Genomic DNA, 22,432 nt, shown 5'->3' with positions numbered 1-22,432 from the left:
TGCCTTGTATAAAAACAAACTTACAATATAGCGATCATTTTGACTAAGTCGTTGTACTTTTGTTCAATAATAGTTTAAAATACAATTTGTAAGTTTTAAAATCAATATTTTCCCAACTTATTTTAATCAACCAGTTCCAAGTGATCATAAAAATTAATTTTTTGCTTGAATTAGGTATTAATTTTATATCAATTCTTTAGTGTAAGTTTAGTTTTTCAGAAAATATGTTGATTATTGACTATGTAATGATAAAGTTAGTAAATGTTATAATATTATTCCTAGAACGAAATAAATTATTCTAAACTAATTTCTACCTTATAACTTCTATGAATTAATAGTAAAAAAAAAACTTTTAAGTAGAGATTAAACTATTTATTATGCTTTTGTAAAAATTTTTAGAGTTTTATTTGAAACTTTTTTTTATTTTAGTATGATCTTTTTTGCCAAGTTAGCTTACAAATATCTTTATAGTAATTATCCTTACAAGTCTAACATAAAAAAAACTAAAACTTTTTCCTTTTTTTTATTTAGGTGGAAAAAATGGAAAATAAAGAAATTAAAAAAGATATAGAAAAACCAAATAATTAAAGAAAATACAACTAATAATTTACGCACATACAAGCGATACTTGTTTTATATCATACTGTTTAGTGGGAACTTTTTAAATTTTAACCATTCTTTATTTATAATTAACCTAAACAAGTAATTTTTACCCTAAAAATTTATGCTTTTGTAGGACTCTAAAGACAAAAAATTCTAACATGTCAAAAATATAGTGTTTTTTTGAGTTTTAAATTGCTAAAAGCTATTTTGAAATAAATGTTCGTTTGTTTTTAAAAGCTCTTCTTGTATTTACACTAAAAACAAATATTTGCTAAAAGCGATGATAACAAACAAACAGAAGAAATACTTGAACTTGAAAAAGTACAAAAACAAAAAAAAATTGTATAAAAGAAACTTTTAAAAAGAAATCTTTGCATTAACTTTTTGAAAACTTTTACAGTTTGTTAAAAACGTAAATTGAGATTCGTACTTTTGAAGTTACCACTAGAAATAATAAAAAATACAGAAAAAATACAAGATTGCAAATATTTTTAGTTAGTTTTTACAAATTTCATTTATACTGAATTTAGAACGAGGTTACATGAATACTTTTAATTCATTTCCTTTGAGAAGAAAAAAATATAACTTTTAACCGATACTTGTGCTATAACTTTTATAAACATAATAAACTAATACAATTATACTACTTTCCGAATAATAAAATAAACAATGTGTTTTTATGGAAAACGTGAACATTTTAACTAGAAATATTTAAAAATCCTGGATTTAACAACAGACACAAAAATAGAGCAACCTGAATTGAAAAGATACAAAAAACTACAGGATTTAAACAAAATAGCACGATTGAACGAAAAAAAGAAATTAAAAGAAATAATATAAATGTTAAAAGCAAAAGATAGATAAAAGTTATTAGAAAATTAAAGAAAGAAAAATACTTTATAAATCTAAACAAAGATTATTTTTTATCGTTTGATTTTTTATATTCTATTGCTTTTAAAATTGTTTTTAGACTATGTATTTTTTCATTACAACTAATAAAACTACTTCTAAATAAATTTAAAATATAAATAGGTAATTTTAATTATACACTTCTAAATATAATATTTAAAACCTATAGATCATCAACAAAAAAAAAAGAAGAAAAACATAAAACTTAAGTTTATAAGAAAAAGAAGTTATGTTGTAGGCAAAAAATATTAAAAACAAAATTTTCTAAAAATACTTTTTTTTTTAGATCTAAAGTTTCAGGTGAAAATATCAAAATAAACTATGAAGGAAAAGTTTTGTTTGATTAAAAAGAAGGAACGAAAAGAATTAACAAAAAGTTTGAAAGTAGAAATTATGTTGTAGGCTTGAATGATTGCTGATTGGTTGAGGTGTCACGTGACAACTACTTGTGGGGGGAATACCTGGTTGTCATGGTCACCTGAAGGTTGTCATGGTACTTGTGCAGCTCCCTCAGCGAGTACAGCAACCCGACGCGAAGCCTCGCCTCCGCCAACAATATCGCCACGTGGACCTTGAAAGAAAAATAAGTTTAATAAAATTAAATTTAATTAAAATTAAATTTTTAAAATAATTTAATAAGTTAAAAAAAAAGTTAAAATAAGTTGGGATGATGAGTTTTTTTCCGGAATTTTCAAGTTGGGATGACTTTTATTTTGCTTAAACAAGAAATGAAGCTAAAAAAATCCAAATAAAGTGTCTTAATATGAAATTGTTTTTAAGCTCGTTACAGATAAATCTTCTTTAGTATAACAGTTTTAAAATTAACAATGTTGAATTCCAAATTCTTACATGACAACCTCAAGTGTTATTGTGATAAAATAGATTCAAAAAAAGTTCATTTATATCGTTTATAGTTCAACATAGTATTTTTTTTATAAATCAGTCAGCAGATAACGAGGTTACAGTGAAACAAAACTTCTATTTTTAGACAAACTACCACAGATATCTATGTGGTCTGACGATCAATCAAAACTTATCAATTAAAAAAAATTCTAAATTTATTTTCTTCTGCAATGTGGATTTTTAGATTGAATTTATCAAGTCAAACTTTTACTACTTTAGCCATGGGGTCTAGATATTTATTTCAAAATTATTTGAGATATGCACTATAGTAGTTATTAAATATCACATAAAAATTGTTTAACGTTGCAAAAAATATAAAAAATAAAATGTATCACAGTGTTTGTACTTGTCAACAATGACAATTACAAAAAAAAAAAATTTTTTATTACATACGGTATATATATTTATTTCACAAATTTTGAACAAAGTTCAAAAATCAAAATGAAAAACAACATGTCTCAAAAATCATGGCATACTATCTCAGACTGGTTTATTTCAGTCAAAATAAAATTTAGAAATAATAATAATTACAACAAACCTTCTCAGAATGGTTGAATTCAGTCCAGTAGCCGTCATAGCAACGCTTTGTGACGTCACAAGGCTTGCTGCTGGCTGTTCTGATGTACGTCTTCAGATTCGGTTCGATCAGGTGGCTCACCTCCCCGTAGTCGAAATCATCGTACCTGTGACGTAATAATAACTAAAATGATAAAAATTCAAAGATCTGGTAAAGAAGTTAATCTAAAATTTTTTTATAGACCATACAGATAGTTAAACATTATGATTAAAAACAATAAAAATTAATACAATTTAACTCACATTATTCGATGTAACATACAGACACACATACTAAGTACTAAAAAAATTCATAAATTTAAACTTATGTAACATACAGACATATGTTTTAAATATAAATGATAAATATTTATACAATATAACTCATATTATCAAATATAATTTACATTATGATTATAAAAAATGATAATTAATACAAACTCACATAATCCCGTACAACATGCAGACGTACATTCTGATGCATCTACGCAGTGATGTCGTATCAATATTTGCCTTGAATGCCAATCTGTAAAATTACTGTTATTTTGACAAATTTCAAATGTTAATTGTTAAAAAGCGATTTATTCAAAGTATGGCAATAAACCAAATATTTGCTGTAATATCACCTTTGTATTGCTCTTTATTTTATATTATATTAATTTTTTATTTGTATTGCTCTTTATTTTATACTATTTTAATTTTTTACTTGTATTGCTCTTTATTTTATATTATATTGATTTTTTAATACATTAGAAACATTTATTTATTGCCATTAACCGAGTAGCTTATATAATTCCAAGTTTAAAGGAACATATATGTTGAATAAAATATTCAGTTAAGAATTGGTGTGATTCAATTTGTTTATACTAAGTTTAACTTGCAAAAGAATTGAAGTATTTTCAATGTAACAGTGATTTAAACTCATATTTATTTATTTTTGCATCAATAAACAAACAAAAAAGCAATAAAGAAAATTTAATTCTCCTGTTACTTTGGTCACAAAAAATTTAAATTATTTGATTTATTAAATTGTTGTGATAGATATTTTCTTATGAATCATTACGTCACATTTAGATTGTGACAACTAAATATAACAAATAAAATTGTTTTATCACTGTGAACTTTATTATAAACATTGCACAATAATTAATGTTTGTTTTGTTTAACCTATTTAAACATACGCCCATCCAAAAGTGCAAATTTATGATAAAAATAAACAATCACATTGTTTTTTGCAATTTATTAAAAACATATCAGAAACAAAATTTATATATTTATAAATACAAGACTAGAAATAAAATTTTTCATGTAACTTTATTAACTGCTTTATGAAAAATAATCAAAATACTTATGCATTTAATTCCAGTGTTTGCAAACATTTTTATTTTATACAGTAAATAGTTAACCTTTGTTAGTGAATAAATAGATTAAAAAGTTTATATACAAAACAGTCGTATATGCATCTAGATTATTTTTAATTTCCAAAGATCACGTTTATTAACATTTATATATATGTGTCATTTAAAACACAGTTTGGTAAACTAATGCTTAAAATTGAAAAAAAAACAAACGTTTGATATGTGAGATCGTTTCCAACCCTGAATTTAGCTTCCAAGGAATCGGCAGCTTCTTGGTAATATTCATATAAAAATATATAAGCGTGATCAGTCCACGGAAAATCCTGTTGATATTTATTAACATTAATTATTTTTACATTTATTTCTTGATAATGTTTATACAAAAAATATAAGTGTGATCAGTCCACGAAAAATTCTGGAAATATTTATTGACACTAATTTTTTTAAAATTTATAAATATTTTTTTTCTTTATTGACAGTATTTATATTATAACATTATTGAAACAACTTTTTTGTCAATATAATTCATTAAAAATATTAGTTAAATAAAACTTGGGTTCTGTAAAAAAAATCATTCAACTAAAAATTCATTGTATGTATTGAGTTTATATACAGGAATCTAATAAAGCTAACATTGCAATAAAAACTTTTTATTTAAAGAACTGATTTAAAGAACTAACTTCTGTTGAAAATATATTGGTTTTAAGCTGTTAAAAAACAATTTACTCAAAGTATGGCAATAAACCAAATATTTGCTGAAATATCACCTTTGTATTGCTCTTTATTTTATATTTTATTAATTTTTTATTTGTATTGCTTTTTATTTTATATTATTTTAATTTTTAATTTGTATTGCTCTTTATTTTATATCAAATTAATTTCTTATTTGTATTGCTCTTTATCAACATATTAATTGGCGCAGAACACCGAAAGTCAAAATCAATCTAAGATTTTTTTATTTTAAATTAAAACATGTGTATTTATATTTTCAGTCTTTAAATGTTTTATTCTTAATGCTTTTCGTCATCAAAGATAATAATATACAAATCAAACTAATTTATTATAAGTTATTTTAAAGGATTGTGGTATTACAAATTTTAATATTATTTAATTTGTTTTCAAAGTAATGTGTTTTCGTTGTTGCCCTTTTCAAATGTTTTGTTTTCAATGTTTACAGTCATCAAAGAAAAAACATACAAATTAAATTAATTCGAATTATTTAAAGAAGTTTAATGAAAATTATTCAAATCAACATACAGATTGCTACGCATTTGTAATGTCAATTAAAAATAAAATGTCTTTACATCGTCAGCATTTCACATAAGATAAACAAAAAACAATGCGTATTTAATCAGATTTCGCTTATTTTTGGAACGGAAAATCATTCAGACGAACGGTTGAGCAATTTAGTTGAAATAATAAAAACAGTTAGCTTGCTATAACAAAAATCATCAGAATTTGTTTACATCAAAGCTGAAGAAGCAACCAACGTCAAAGAGGAAACACAAAGCCAATAAAACCGTTCCAAAGAGAAACAACTCTTAGAAAGAAAAATTGTACAAAGTGAAACCAGTAACGGTAAAAAGCAACTCCTGTTCTCAATGCAACTCTTTTATGAAAAAACGTAATTCGATGACAAAACGTAACTCCCTAGCTGCAAATTGTAATTATAATGAAAAAGAATCGTTGGTGATAAACAAAAAGTGGTGTTTTCACTGATAATTTATTTACAACCGAACGATTATAATTTTTTGCAACCGATAAATAACTTAAACGAAAAAGGGGGTGTTTCTACTGTGGTCGTATAATTCAATCGATTATAGATGGTTGTTTATTGCGACCTTTTTGCAAGGAAGAGGATGTAATTCAGAGTGTAATTTTACACTTAGCTGTGAAGTTAGTTGCTTACAGTTGTTTTAAATAAACTGAGTTAAAATAATTGCTACTTTATCTATGCACTTATATTTCCGAGCTGTAAATTAGGAAAGTGTTTATGAATAAAATGTATAAAATGTTAATTTAGCCTCAAAGCAAGGGAACATATTAATATTTAACTTATATTCAAACAACATTAAATAAATTTTAGATTTTGACTCGGATAATTGACTGCAACATAACTCTTTTTAGTTATTTAATTTGTATTTTCTACTTTTGATTTTCTAAAAGGAAGTTTATTTGAAGCAGGTTTTAAAAATTTTAACTTAAAAAAGCCAAGTTTACAGTTTTAAATTTCAATTTTAAACATTTTCAAAATCAACAAAAAAGTTAAGCGACTGTAGAAATAAAAAACAAATAAAATAAACAACTTAAACACTATCAAGTTGATAAAAAAAATTTATAAAGATAAACAAACAAACAATCTTTTTATTAAAGAAAAAAGTAAAAATTATAGTAATTTTTCTTCATTTTTACCGTAACTTAAAAAAACAGTTCAAAATAAATTTAAAAAAAGTCAACTAAAAAACAGTGTTTAAAAAAATCTAAAGCATAAAACCAGAGTAGCAGGAAAAAGTTTAAACTTGAACGTTATACTTGTATCGATTTATTCAGCTGCTTTTTATTAAAAGTTTTAAATTTCAACTTGACTTTCCGGCGTAAACAAATCGTTTGAAAAAAAAAACATTTATTTTAACTTTTATTGTACAGCTAGACATCAAATTGAAAACATGAAAAAAATACAAAAATATAAACGCCACAATTTTTTTTCAAACTTTTATAAAAACAACTCAGTGTGACTTAACTAGCAAAATTAATAATTAGACTAAATTGTGTATTTAATTTAGTTGAACTTTGATTTTGTTTTTACAGTTAATTGGGTAAACTAAACTTAAAACTTTATTTTAAAACAATATAGTGTGTACATTTTGTACAAAAAAATAAATACTTTTATAAGTGATATTGGTTTGAATATTATATGTAAAAAGTTAAAAGAATTAACAAAACTGGTGTAAGTGAGCAGGAAACACTAAAATAACCCAGTACTTAGTCTTATATACAAAACAAATTTTACTTATTAATTGTAAGTAACTAAATTCAAGCTTTCTAGCATCTTCACTATTTTATTTTGAAGTAAGATTAAGTACTTCTAGCACAGCTTAACAAACAGCAATAACTCGTAAAACCATCATGACGTAATTTACAATGGGTAAAACTCAAACTGATGCAAAAATAAAAGTATTTTTCAAGCAAACCAAAACCACTTATTTTTACAAGTGCCAGCAACAAAGTTATAAAATAAAACTTAAATTTTTTTGTAATAACGTTATAAGATGCCTACATGGGTGTTTTTCATAAATTTTATTTCCATACGACATAACAAATACACATTTTCAGTTAAAATATACATATACACCAGACAATAAGTTATATATCGAATCACGCTTTTCAAAGTCAAGAGTTAACAGAATTGTTCAAACTGCGTTCCAAGTCTCATGATACATTGAAAATATTCAACAAAATACTTTAAATTAAGACTAGCTGAAGCAAAATACTTGAAGTTTTGGAAAGATAATATTTTTTTGCAGATTATAAACTTATTTGTTAGCATGCTATATTAGTAAAATCAGTTAAAATAAGAGCATAAATTTAGACAGAAAAAAACAAATAAACTTTTTGCATTGGATTGTTTAATAACAGCTCATTGAATAAAACCACTGGCGTAAAATAAAAATTCAAAGTATTTACAAAATCAAGATTTACGTAAACTATATTAATTCTAATAACATAACCTGATTAAAATTATATAAGTTACTTACACCAATGATCTGTTCTAGTATCGGTTATATTTAGAATATGTATACGTAAGATTCTTAATTGCTTGGTAGTTTAGTTTAAAGTAAGTAATAGTTTAACATCAACAGTTTTTATTTGTAAAATAAAAAGTTTACATTAAAAAATTTTGAACAAAAACAAACTTATATGTAAAACCGTTTTGCTTAAGGCAATGTGAAAAGGTTTGCGCAAATTTTTCGTAAAAAAATAATATTTATTGTCAAAATTTAATACTTAATCTGAAGCTTATTTCTAACTTAGATTATTTAAAAATAAAACTTGAATAAAGTCAAACAATTAGTTTTTTGTTCTCGTTAACTACTCAAACCTTTAATTTAAAAAACAATGATTTATTCCTGAGACATAAATAAAATACAAAAATAACTTGTAATAAATCCCATACCGAAAAATATTAAATTTAAACTACCAAAAGGGAAGAAAAATTTATGTAATACTGAACTAAATTAAATTTTAGAGCCGGTTACGTCAATAAAAATTTTGCAAAACTTTATTGGGTTTAAATAAAACTTAAAGTTAACTAAGTTTTCCTACGGAAATTCTTACAAAATTTCAAACAAAGAAAAAAAAAACGCTGTAAAAAGATGTTACCCGGTGAAAATATTTACAAAAATTGAAGAAAAAAAATATTTTTATCCCATAAGTAATCTAAAAAGTTTTAAGTTGAAAACTTTAACCTTATCTAACTAACCCGATGGCAATATTTGTATATACAGAGATAAAAGTTTTAAAATTCAAAAATAAATGATATGGTTTAAATCAGTTAATGGTTTTTTTGGAGTTTAAAAAAATTGAATTGAGTAAGCTGACTGAGCATAAGCAGAAAATGTTTTTAAATATTAACCCAAATGTAATGACTATTTAGTATTTACTTAAAATTAAGTACTATGTGGCAATACATAATTTAAATTTAAACAAGTTTTATAAAAAGATGAAATTTAAAATATTAAGTAACAGTTTTACTTAGATTAAAATTAAAATAAATCATATTACCGGGCGAAAAATTTACTTTTAAATTATATGAATAACCTATTGAAGAAACTAAAAACAAATAATTAATCAATTTATCCGTTGATAAATTCGTTTAAACTTGCATAAGAAAACCAATCGATTAACTTGAAGCAAAAGCTCAAAACTAATTAAATCTACCCGGCGACAAGCGTTTTACACAAGAGCCAATAAAGTTTATTGTTTTTATGTAAGAAGGTCGTGTAGAATGTTTACAAAACTTTCGCGAGTCGATACCAGGGTATCCACTTGACAAGTGGCAACAACGCGCACTCAATTATAAACAAAACTTTTTGGCAGTCAAACCAGGTTTTAAGTATTTAAAAATTCATGAACAGTTATAAAACTGTTTGTTTTAACTTTGACAACAACGATTGTGTTAAATCATTTTTTTGCAAGGTTATGTTGCACTAAGGAACTTATTAACACATTTTGTTTTATTTTTGACTTAGATATATAATTGGTATATAATTATTTTTCTTGTACTTGATAACTGACAACAAGGTTTTACTTAATTATCTCGTTTATAAAGTTTGTAAGGTTTTTTGGCATAGTAAACTTGATTAATTTATTTAACTATTTAAATAACCTAAAAACTACATATCTACAAATAAACTGTTTCTAATAACTTGTTTCCATTTTATGAATTACATAAGACTTTAAAACAAGCTCAATTATAAATGTTTTCGAAGGTCATACTGTACCATACAAATTATACATTCGATACTATTCTATTACTTATTTTATATTCAATACGACTGTAATAAAAGTTTACAGTAAATCTTTTGTTTGTATTTGTTAAAAGTTAAATCTAAAAATATCCTGTCATTAAAACTACAGGTAACACATTAATTGTATTTAATCTTATATTTTTAAATAAAATTAGAATACAATTAAATAACAATATTTCTGTAGAATAAAAAAAAAACATTTTTTAAACAACACTAAAAGAATATCTTAGATAAAAATAATTTAAGAATAATAAACTTACTTAAAACGAATGAAATTTATGGTAGCTAGAATGTTTTCTAAAGCTTAAACATCTAAAACATAAAAACTCAAGTAAAAACCTAACTTACACAAGAGCAAATAATAATAATTTAAACTATTTGTGGATAAGAGCTATAGAGTATCACACCATTATCTTATAATACAACATTATTTAGTATTGTGGTCATTATTATAACATGTTTCAAATGTTTATATTCATCAAACAAACAATCAAATGGCAGCAATAATCAAAACAAACTTTTTTCTAAGTCTAGTTAAGTCATTGTCACAACTTAAAAAAACTAAAGTTACTTTATTTGCAATGATTCATACTTCTGTATATTAAGAAATTTAATATATAAAAATAGCCAACATTTAATTTAATATAAAAAACTCTATCGTATTTAAGTTTATAATGCTTTTGTTTGATGTTGAGAAAACTATTAACCGTAACGCTATAAATGCATTTCTGAATTAAAGTTGATAGTTGAGCTTAGAAAGTTGAAATAAATTAATAATTTAACAAAGTATCGCTAAATTAATCAGAATAAACAGATTACTTTTAACAAACACATATAAATTTCATCTGCCATCTACCAAAAAGGCGGAAACGTTTTCAAACCAATGAAAATGAAGAATCTACTTTGAATAGGGTTTTGTAATACAATTATTAGTTTATCCGACCAAATAAACGACAAACACATAATATTTTTGATACAGGTTAGAAAATTACAACATAACAAATACGTTATTCCCTTTATAAAAAAAACTATACTTTTTTATTGGTCAAAAGAAAAAACTCAACCTTATTTAAACGAGCCAATGACGTTTGAGATACTTTTATTGAAAAATCTAATTTTATTGAATTTTCTATAAAACTTGATGACAAAAGGATGCAGTGACGTAAATTTAATCAAGTCGAGCGGGGGAAAGTGTTTTCGAACGAAAATGCTCGGGAAATAGTTGAGTTTTCAATATTTGACATTTAATCTCTTCTCATGCCGGTTTCAACTGTTTTACAGTATTTTTTAACTAATTAAAAAAAATGCTGATTTCAAAGTAAAAAAGAGGTCTTTTAGAGTGAAACCTGAGTGTTTGTGCAGTGAAAATTAAGTATTTTACTGTAAAAACTTAATATTTCTTATTTAGAAAATGAGCAAAAATTTATTTAAATGTTGTACTATTCTGAAAACATTTCACAAAACTGTTCATAAAATTTAGAACTGTTTGAAGCTTTCTATTTCTTATCTCGTCAGAAACTTTGAAAACATCAGACGGTTTTTTAATTAAGTTCAAACACATAATTAACGCATGAAATTATGGAAAATCTTCGATCTTTTGTGAAGCCTTAAAAACGTTTTTTATCATAAAATCAGTTTCCCTACAATACTGACTTTTGGTTTAGCTTAAAACAGCTAGAAAATTTAAATTGAATTGTCTTTACTTCCAATCACAAATATCTAACTTAAAAACTTTTACTAAAAAAAAGGGTTTTATTTTAAATAAGTTTTTTTTTAAAGTTGGGATGGAGTGTTTTGTTAAAAAAGTAAACACAACTTAAACAATTAAGTTGAATAAAACATTTTATTGCTTAGTAAAAATACGTTTTATTAATATAAACAAACCATAATCTGACTTCCAGTATTAAAACAGCTTAAATACACTCCTAACTCACATTACGAAGTATTTTTTTAAATTTTTGTTTAATATTGAGTTCGTTTGATTCAATTTTTGTTGTAAAACAAAAAGAAATTTCATACAATAAAAAACAATTCATAGCATAGAACACATAGAAATCAACTCAGAAACAAAAAGCAACCCAAACACAGGCAGGGAGTTCAAACATATACGTATGAGGAATTTTATCAGGATAAACAAAACATCTGCTTGCAACAACACTCCTGCCTCGCATATTGCGGTAAAATGCTTAATATCGAGTTTACTCGAACTCACTTTTGAAACGTTGCAAAACACAACGCAACTTCTAAAAAAAACAGAGACAGGAAATACTAACATTGTACGTGCACAACTTATAAAAATAAATTAAATCACAGCGCCACAGTTTGGATTGAAAACAATTAATTGCGTCTGTTTTGCTTCAATCTTTTTAAACGTTTCAGATGTTAAAAGAACGCTTAATGGTCGGTAATTGAACATAAAAGCATTTTAAAATTAGTTTTCAATCTTTTGGAGTGTAAATTAGTTTGTTTTATGTCAACAATTTTTTTTTGATATTATCCAAGTATATAATTATAAGATCCAAATATTAAAATACTAAGGGTTTAGTTTAAGTCTTAGAAACTTTAACAACTTTGTTTTTTAAAGTTATTGTTTCAATTAAAAATAATAAATCATTCCAACAAATTCTATAACTACTTCAATAACACACAAAATTAACAATTAAAACTTTTTAATTAAGAACATAATTAATAATTAGAATATAGGAAACAATTAGGTTTTTCGCACAAGATGTATATAAAGTATATTTTATGTAAGTTTTATGTAGTGATGTACCGGACTCACTATCCGGGTCCGGCCGGATATTGCCATTTTTGTCTGATATCCGGATCCGGTCGGATTCTAATTTGAAAAAAAAGTCCGGATCCGGTTCCGGCCGGATTCTAATTTGAAAAAAAAGTCCGGGTCCGGTTCCGGCCGGACTTTAATTAAAAAAAAAAAGTCCGGATCCGGGTCCGGCCGGATCCTAACAGAGATCCGGCCGGACCCGGATCTAGTTAGTAAAAAAGAGCATACTGAAAGTATTTTTTTCAAAAACAAATCCTTTGTATATTAATAAGAGTCATTTTCGTCAGTTAAAATTAAACACCTACCGTGATTGGCTCATTTTGTACACGTGACTAATTTACATTTGTTTACATTTAAACTATGAAATAAACATTTCATGAAATGCAACTCTTTATATTTGTTGTAAAATTGAAAACTTTTGAATGAATACTTGCATTATTTATTGTTTAAAGTTGAGCTGAGAGAATATTTAGAGTTAATACGGTTGAATGTACGAAGCAATGAGAATAATATGACGAAATGTTTCAAACTAAATACTGATGCAACAAAACATCAGAACATGACAGGCAGTTTATATGTAAGCAGTTAGTTATTTTGTTGTGTAGCTTGAAGCAACAAAATATCTTGAACGTTTTTGAGAATGCTTATTATAAGTAGTGTTTTGTTTTAAAAGTGAATATTTCAACAGGTGTTTAATTGTTTAAATATTTAAGCCAGGTTTATAGTTTAATAGTTTATTAAAAATTTTACTATTTCTTGTTTACTAAAAGTTTTATTTAATTTTTAGTTTTTTTTTTAAGTCTTTTGATATAAATTTAAATAGCTTCCAGTTTTTAAAGTGTTAGCAAAGTAATAAATAATTTTGTATATTCTAGTATTTCTTGTTGTGTTTTATATAAAAGATTCATCACTCAAAACTGTCGTGTCTGATTATAGAAAGTAGTCTCAGTCAGAATTTGGTATTTGTTAGATATTAATTAAACAAGGAAGGATTTAATTATAATGGGTAGTACTAATAAGTTAAAGGTACCACAATGAGTCCACAACTTTACTACCACATTGTCAACCTTTGCTAGCTGTTCTACTGATTATTAGATTAAAGTATTTTTTTCAGTTTTTAAAAACCTCATTCTGAATCAGGCTTGTTTATATTCACTCTAGCTAGTTTTATTGACTTAAACAGTTGCAACCCCGCTAGTTTGAAAATTTTTGGGAATTTTAGAAAATCTTGGACTGCCTCAGGCTAGTTTAGTTTTTTTAAAAACTCAGGCTAGTTTTCTTTTAGATTTTGAATGAGTTTGAGCTGATCCAGTTTTGAATATTTTGTAATTTTCTAGTGTATTTTGTCAAGAACTTGATTTTAGATTTTTAATTGTAAATAACACCTAAATTTGTAAACCTTGTGGCTAGCTGTTCTACTTATTATTAGATTAAAGTTCTTTTTTTTCAGTTTTTAAAAACCTTATTCTGACTCAGGCTAGTTTATTATAGTGATGTACCGGACTCACTATCCGGGTCCGGCCGGATATTGCCATTTTTGTCTGATATCCGGATCCGGCCGGATTCTAATTTGAAAAAAAAGTCCGGATCCGGTTCCGGCCGGACTCTAATTTGAAAAAAAAGTCCGGATCCGGTTCCGGCCGGATTCTAATTTGAAAAAAAAGTCCGGGTCCGGTTCCGGCCGGATTCTAATTTGAAAAAAAAGTCCGGATCCGGGTCCGGCCGGACCCGAAATTGTGGGTCCGGTACATCACTAGTTTTATGACATAAAATTAAACAACAGCGTTTAAACCAGATATGACGCTTAATACAGTAAGTGGTAGGACTGAGAGTTATGTAAGAAAAAACAAAAGGGCAGCATATTCGCATGATTCATGTCACTTGACCCTAGAAACGTTGCAAAGAGTTTGAGAAAGATGTTTATACAAAAAATAAATAGATCAAAGAAATACTATTAAGGATACGTCTGAATATATAGGACTTGGTAGAGCGGTAATCGTAATAAATAATAAATAAACAATAACTAGCAAGAACACTAAAAACTGGACTACGCGGACATGGTAGATAAATGCATCAATAAAATTAATAATTAAAAAATAGTTTCAGCTAACCAACGCCCTGAATATTGGACTGGGCGGAGCTTTTGTTTGAGTTTAAACATAATAAACAAACAAATAATTAATAATAAATTGACTCAACCAACCAACGCCCTGAATATTGGACTGGGCGGGGCTTTTGTTTGGGGTTCGTCTTTCTCATCTTTACCGCCCTCTGGTGTGAAGTCCTGAAAACTGAAGTCCGGTTCTATTATGTACCTGAATAATTTATTTTTTTAATGTTTACTTTAAATATCTTGTTTTGTTGTTTATAAGCTTGAACAAAATTTTATATAATCTTCTTTCTTATGTAATTTTGTTGTGTTAATTACGTACCGGTTATTCAGTTTGTATTTAGTGTTTTTTATCAAAAAGTTATGTATTTACTATTGCATTAGTATCAATATTGAAATATTCAATTAATTGTAGGAGTAGTTTTGTATTTATTATAACAATTAACAACTCGTCAAAGTATGTTGGGAGTTACTTATAATTTTATATACTAACATTATCTTAACAATAATTTGATAGAACATTTTCATTTTTATAACTTTATTATCAAGATAATATTTACTTGTTGGAATACGCTGGAGGTTCCGGCTGCTTTTTCTGTTTACTGGGTTTCTGGGAAGATGGCCCACTAGCGGTTGTCTTTGATTCTGTTGTAAAATATTAATTATTTTTAATTGTAATTAAAATATTTTATTGTAGCTTTCGGGTGGTATTCTTTTGTTAACGTTAATTATTTCCTTATATTTATGTCTTATATTGTCAACTATAATGACAAACTACTTTACAATCAACAATTAACTCGATTAGACGTTGAAATAAGAAACAAAAACTAAGCTTAAAATTGTCTTCGATTGACTTTACTTGTGTTTTTTATCATAAAAAACATGACTTTGTAGTTTAAATTTATTTGGATAATCTTAAAACTTTCAGTCATTTTTTTATAATGGTTAAATTATTTTATTTATTAAGCAGATGACATTTTTCAACTTTACATAAAACAAACATAGTTGCTGTTAGTTTAGGATCTTAGTAAAATATAGAACGAATAATCAATATATAACGTTTTTTAACTATAATGTAATCAATTATAATGACATTTAATCTTAAATGGTAAAGTATTTGAAAGTTAGAAATTTTTTTAAATGAAGAAACTTTATATATTAAAAAATTCTAAAAGTAATTTGTCTTGTTAAAAACCTAAGTTAATAAAAAACAATAATTTAAGACGAACATTTTAAATATATAATCTTTAAAAGAATAGCCTTTGACCTAAAACAAAATTATATAACATTTAATTTATCCTATTTGACAAGCTCTCAGAGTTTAAAATAAATTTTTGCACTTAAAATATTAGTTTTAATTATTTTATTTATTTGCTGTGTTTCCGAGATAAAAACTATACACTTAAACAAGATTTTATTAAAAAAATTCAAACTTATTCCATTTGACAACCAATTTTATACGGTAAATCGGAGAAAAAAAAAACTTTTCATATTAATTTCAAATTGATTTTATTGGAAATTTTGCGCTAAAATTCGATCAAATAATTTGGAGTTAATTTACGTAAACACACCGTGACTTAATTAATCTTTATAAAAAAAATTTATATAAATATTGTACCTCATTTAGATTTTATTTTATTTAAAAATTTCAGTTTACACAATAAAGTCGATCAAGTAATTTTTAGTTTTTTTATACTAAGTGACCGTGACTTGATAATTCTTGCAAAACAAATAAAAACGTAAATCACCACAATCCATTCTTTATTTTATTTAACTTTAAAATATTCTAAATGCGGTCAACTAAATTTAATGGTCATTCAGATGCAATGTCTAATCCCATTAAAAGTTAAAAATATAAATACTAGTTATCAAAACTAAAGCACTACTTTTAAACGTTTAATAACTCAATTTACCTTGAAAAACTTCAAAAGTCGGTTAAATAAACTACAGTGCATTTGCATTAAATGACAATGGCTTGATTAATTTTGTTTAAAATTCTAAAAATTAATAAAATTACACATCAACACCATTTTAAAAGTTTTATTTTCAAAACCAGGTCATTCACGCTAACTGGCAAATAATCTTTTAAATTTAAACTTTTGTTTTTATTTGTTTTATTGTCATCACGCACATATTTCAATGGGCACTTCTTGAGCACTACAAGTCAAGTTGAACGCTTTTGAATTGAATAAAAACAAGTTTCGAGATGAGGCAGCAGTGGAGCGTTTTTTAATTAAAAATCGATACTCTTCGCGAAACCTGCATGACCTGAATAATTTCACTCATAACCTTGTTTCTATCTGAGCTATTGATTTTTATATTTTTGAAATATGTTTTACCTTTGTACTTTTTTTGTGTTGATTTACCTTTTGAGCAAATTCTAAAGTAAAAAAGAGCATACGCAAAATTTCTTAAAGTTAAAATAAAGCTTAAAAACATATTCTTGTTTTAAGTTTCACACATTTAAAAACTAAAAACTCTTGATATAAAATAATAAAAAAATGTTTTCATCGCATGTCTAAGTAAGTTACCTTGGAAGAAATCAATTTTATTAAAAATCGATATGTTAGTGTATTGCAAGCATATTTTATAACAACAGTTTTATAGTTAAATCTATGTTTGCATAAGGTGCTTAAACATGTTTGATGGACATTGACAATAAAAACTTTAATTCTGATAATAAAAGTAGTTAGTTTACATTCATTAGTAAAATTTGATTAAAAAAAAAACTTGGTTTTATTTAATATTTAGAAGTATTAGACCTTAAAAATTTGAAAACTTCATTTTACAAAAAAAAAACATTTTAATTGTTGAGAAGCTTGTCAATATTTACATTTACTTAAATCATTTTACTTTTAATATATTATCTATTACTTGATACTATAATCATAATGTAGCAGGTTTTACAAGTTTAACTCTTTATCCTGATATAAAACTTTAATTATATCACATATATAGCCTTACAGCTAGCTATTAAACCTAAAAAAAGCCTTATATTTAGTTTTTTATATGAAAACTTTGTTTTAACGTGAATTTAATAAAAATATGATAGAACAAAATTAATAACATCTTTACAAGCAAGTATTCAAAGTTTAGTAAACCGATAAAATACTTTAAAATACTATTAAAATTATATAAGTTAAATAGCATAACCTTTAATAAACGGTTCAATTACTAAAACATTGCTAAAAAGTAAGTCAACATTATGTAAGCTAAGAAAACAAACTTATTTTTATGCAAACAAGAATGAAGTACTTATGGATGTTATTACTGGATAATTATGCAATATTTTGTTGGGTCAGTTATAAAAACAAGCTACTTATTATCAGCTATATTGGTCAGTTTTATCAATTTCTTTTCATAATGTTGACTTTCAATGTTGCGACACTTTTGTTTAAAATTTGGAAAGTTTAAAAACAAGTCCATGATTTAAAAATGTTTTATTATATTTCTTTGTCTATTTAAATTTGCCTAATACAAAACGCTTTGTTTGAGTATAATTTTTATAATATACTTATAATTATAATTTTGTCAGTGTTACTTAAAAAGTTGAGTTTTTATTTATTAATGGTATAACCTACAAACTTATTAAAAAAAATTATAAAACTTTTATTTAAATAATTTTATATATATACTTTGAAATTAGATTTTACTTTGAAGTTAAATAAAAAAAAATATAAACTTTGTTCTAAATTATTTAATTACATTAGCTTATCTATAAAACTTAATAGTTTAACCACACATACATAAATAATGTTTTGTTAATCTATTATTTCTATTATAAAACTGTAATAAACAATGAACTCAATTTGTACTTTACAAGGTTCAGGAAAACTAATAGTTGTTTGTTTTAAAACATTTTTACGATTAACCACAATATTTCTCTGTGGTTAGTGGTCATTTTATTCAACCCAATCTTTGAATTTAATCTGGTTATTTTTCACTTAAAAATTTTCCACATCACCATTGTATGTTTTAATTAAACTACATTTACTTTGTTGAGCACACTTTCCAAAACTTTCTTGATTTATAGAAAGCCAAAATGTTAGAGTTTGCTTATATACTATTTGCATTTAGTTTAATAGAAAAACTACTTATTCTTAGGTTGTTTTATTATTAACATAGTAAATTACAAACTTGTGTTTTAAGTTTTAACTACAGTGGTACAGTAAACAAAACAAACTAAAATTATAAAAAAATACCAAGTTTTATATATAAAACGAGCCTGAGTCACCAGATCTGGATGTCAATTAAACAGCCTGAGTTTTTATGTTGTTTGTTGGAAATTACTTCCACCTATAACGGCAATAAAATGCATTTTCATCATGAGACGGATATTTTAAACTTTTTTGCACACAGCTTGAAAGCATCTAATATCTAATTTAAATTAATGACAGTTTAAGATACCAAAACTTTGAAACTTTAGCGCTTATATTTATTAAACTAATTTGAGTAGCTGGGTAGAATGGTAACAGTAACCTTCATAGTTAATAATGTTTATTAATAATCCTCAAACTTCTAAACATTAAAACCTTACCATAAAAACCACACACATCAGGCATTGTAGCCTGTGAAATTTGATATGTTAGTTGAAAATTTAGACTTAAGAACGATTTTTGTATAACGGCTTTGTTTTGAAGACGAGTTTACTTTTTGCAACGAAATTGGGCCATGTCTTGAGTGTTTTTGTGTGGTGGTAACATTGATGTAACATTTTTAATCACCTTAAAAGTAACATACAATGCTTTTTACACCAAGAGCTTTATCACATTATTAAAACAATAAAAACAAATGCTCATAGTTTGGTAATCGTAGTTTTATTAAATTTACCCTGGTAAGTATTATTCAACTCCAAATCTTCTGTCTTCTCTTTATCGAACCTTCTGTAACTCTCAAATAATATATAAAATTATAAACAACAAACCCTGATAAGTATTATTTAGTTCAAGTGCTTCTGTCTTCTCCTTATTGAACCTTCTGTAATTCTCAAATGATAAATAAACTTATAAACAACAAACCCTGATAAGTATTATTTAGTTCAAGTGCTTCTGTCTTCTCCTTATTGAACCTTCTGTAGTTCTCCTCTCTGCTCAAGTTTGATTCCTTCTGCTTCAATTCCTTCATTTGCACCTCCAATTTGTCCACCTCCGACTGGTGGTTCTGTTGTGACGTAATTAACTTGAGTATTACGTCATAATATAGTAACTAAACAGTTTTTTTTTTAACTTTGTCGAACAAGTTTTGAATAAGCTCCCTGACTAGTTACAACTATGTAAGTTACATTTTATTTATTTTTATAAAACCAAAGCAAATAATTTTTAGTACGAAACAATAAAATAATTTACACAAGAAGATACACTCACAAACTATATTGTTCAAAAACTTCAACCCAGACAGAACTTAAAACGAGGCAGTTGATCAATTTATAAAATCTTATTTAAAAATAATTGTCTTTAATAAATTTAAAAAGTTAACAATGTCTTTAAAAATTTAAGAACCTAGTTTATATCATGTTCCACACAGTAGTACAAATAACTTGTTTGAGCTATTTTATACTTTTCAACTTATGATTTAAACTAAAGTTTAAATCAATGATGTCATAACAGAAGTGAATGACATCATAATACGTGAGAAATCATAACCTGTATTTCATTCGTTTGATACCGATAGATTATTTGTTCTTATTTAATTCAAACGCAATTTATATAAAAAAAGAAAATTTCATAAATAGTGCAAGTGACGAACAATATTTTTTTTTAGTTGTAGATTATTTTTTTTAGTTCTTAATAAGTGTTACACGCTGTTTATATTAACTGACTTATTATGTAAACATTTTGACGACCATTTAAAAGTATTGATAACAATAAAGTTAACCAGTTTTTTTTTTGAAACAAATATTTGCAAAACAAAACAATTGAGCAAAATACTTTGTAAAACAGTTAGAATATTGCACATATAAATTTAAATTTTTTAACTTTAAAATATATGTTTAAAAAAAAATCGATAAACTGCCATAACTTCGGTCGTAGATGGAACCTTTTAATTTATTTAAATCTCAAATCAACAAAATGTTATATTTTTGATCTTTACTTTTCAAAAAAAATATATTTCCAGTTGCTGGCCTAATGTGTGTTTTTAATAAAAATCAAAGAAACGTTTCTTTTATCAGTTGCATGACGGTTTTCCGAGAAAAAATGCTTGAAAATATTTGCTCGACAAATATTTACCACATTGACAAACTCATAACGACAAAAACCAGATTTGTAAATTGACACAAGAGTTGTCAAGTTCACAAACATTCTCAAATTATTTTGAATATAACAAAAAACACTCGGCAATTTATTTCGTGATAAGAAATCTAAAATATTTTCATACGTTTATTATGCCTTACATTTTTTCAAATTCATATACTACGCTAGTTGTTAAAATTTTTAAATGTGTATGCTTTCAAAGTACAAATTTAATTTAACGAATGAAAAGAAGATTGAGTTAATTTTTATGATCAACTTATTTTTAGATGCTTCAATTCAATTTAAATGATTTGTGAGTCACTATTAATATTAAAAAACAAATCATAGGTTAAACATTTTAAATTAGAAGCACAAAATATAAAATATTTAAAACTGCTTGAAACCTTTTGGAGTGTTTTTCAAGCAAAAAAAAAGTCTTTAAAGACAGATAGTTTTAAAATATTACCCTAAGATTAAAAAAAAATAATGAATAACTCAAAAGAAAGTTTTATTTGGCTAAAATAAACTTCAAGATAAATCAAATTGTACAAAAAAAACTGACGGAAGATTCAGCTTCCTTCTGATCGTGTTCGAACTTCTTGTCGGCCTTGTTCACATTGTCGGGCGAACCGGGCTGACTGCCGCCCTGGCTCGCGTTCAGTCCCTCGTGCGTCATCTTGATGTCGATTTCGGGTAAAACCCCCGTTGCGTGACAAAAGTGCGACACCGAGTGGTAGTGGCACAAGAGGACCAGCGCCTGAACGAGTTCCTGAAGTTGCCACCTGTCCATCGGGTTCGGGTCGTTGCACAGCTCCTGATGTTTGTTAATTAAAATTCATTAAATTTGTTAAATTATATTTTATTTAAAATTAATAATTTACAAATTTTGTTATAATTTACAAATTTCAAAATGTTTTTTTATTATACGGTTTTTTATTTTCACCAAAAACGTTGCAGAGTTCCTGTTGATGATAATGATGTTTATCCTAATTTTTACATTTACTGGTGGTGGTATTTTATTCAATTATTTATTTCATTCCTAATATTGTGGAAAATTTAATTCATTTGATAAGATATTTATATTTATTTTTGTTATTATTAATTTTATCAATTTCCAACTTTTTGTGTAACATAGTTTCTTATTTTTACAAACAACAAATTTTTTACTGAATCCTGTAAATAAAATACTTTATTATAAATTTAGCTAAATTTAACATAATTAAAAAACTAAAAATTATCTCTGTTGTTTTTTACGGGCACTTTTAAGAATTTAAATTGTGTGATTTTTAGCGCTTTTAAAACATAATTGTATTAAAATTATACTTGTTTTCGCAATTATTTTCTGATACTATACAACTTTTAAATGTCATTAATTCTAATCAAGGTTTTATTGTATTTCAATCAATCATTATAATTTATATATAATTGATCGGATTTTTTCAAGTACCTTT

At 25.4% G+C, this 22,432-nt stretch overlaps 1 protein-coding gene across 1 annotated transcript in view; it reads right to left on the bottom strand.

The window, feature by feature from the left end:
* Positions 1-1,107: 1,107 nt before the first annotated feature.
* The window catches only part of LOC145843895 (sestrin-2-like), a 35,911-nt gene continuing 14,586 nt past the window's right edge, over positions 1,108-22,432 (bottom strand). Inside the window, exons 8-15 of the mRNA XM_082951159.1 lie at positions 21,544-21,795; positions 19,770-19,911; positions 15,312-15,396; positions 14,845-14,956; positions 4,542-4,651; positions 3,416-3,496; positions 2,954-3,098; positions 1,108-2,083 (exon numbers count right to left, since the gene is read on the bottom strand). Of these exons, the coding sequence (XP_082807285.1) occupies positions 1,955-2,083; positions 2,954-3,098; positions 3,416-3,496; positions 4,542-4,651; positions 14,845-14,956; positions 15,312-15,396; positions 19,770-19,911; positions 21,544-21,795 (1,056 nt within the window). The 3' untranslated portion in view covers positions 1,108-1,954. The remainder of the gene's footprint in view (positions 2,084-2,953; positions 3,099-3,415; positions 3,497-4,541; positions 4,652-14,844; positions 14,957-15,311; positions 15,397-19,769; positions 19,912-21,543; positions 21,796-22,432) is intronic.

Source organism: Thalia democratica, chromosome 9 (genome assembly GCF_965202585.1).
Source record: "Thalia democratica chromosome 9, ktThaDemo2.hap1.1, whole genome shotgun sequence".
Lineage (NCBI taxonomy): Eukaryota > Metazoa > Chordata > Thaliacea > Salpida > Salpidae > Thalia > Thalia democratica.
The sequence above is the reverse complement of the archived record's forward strand: the minus strand, read 5'-3'. Positions and strand labels throughout refer to the sequence as shown.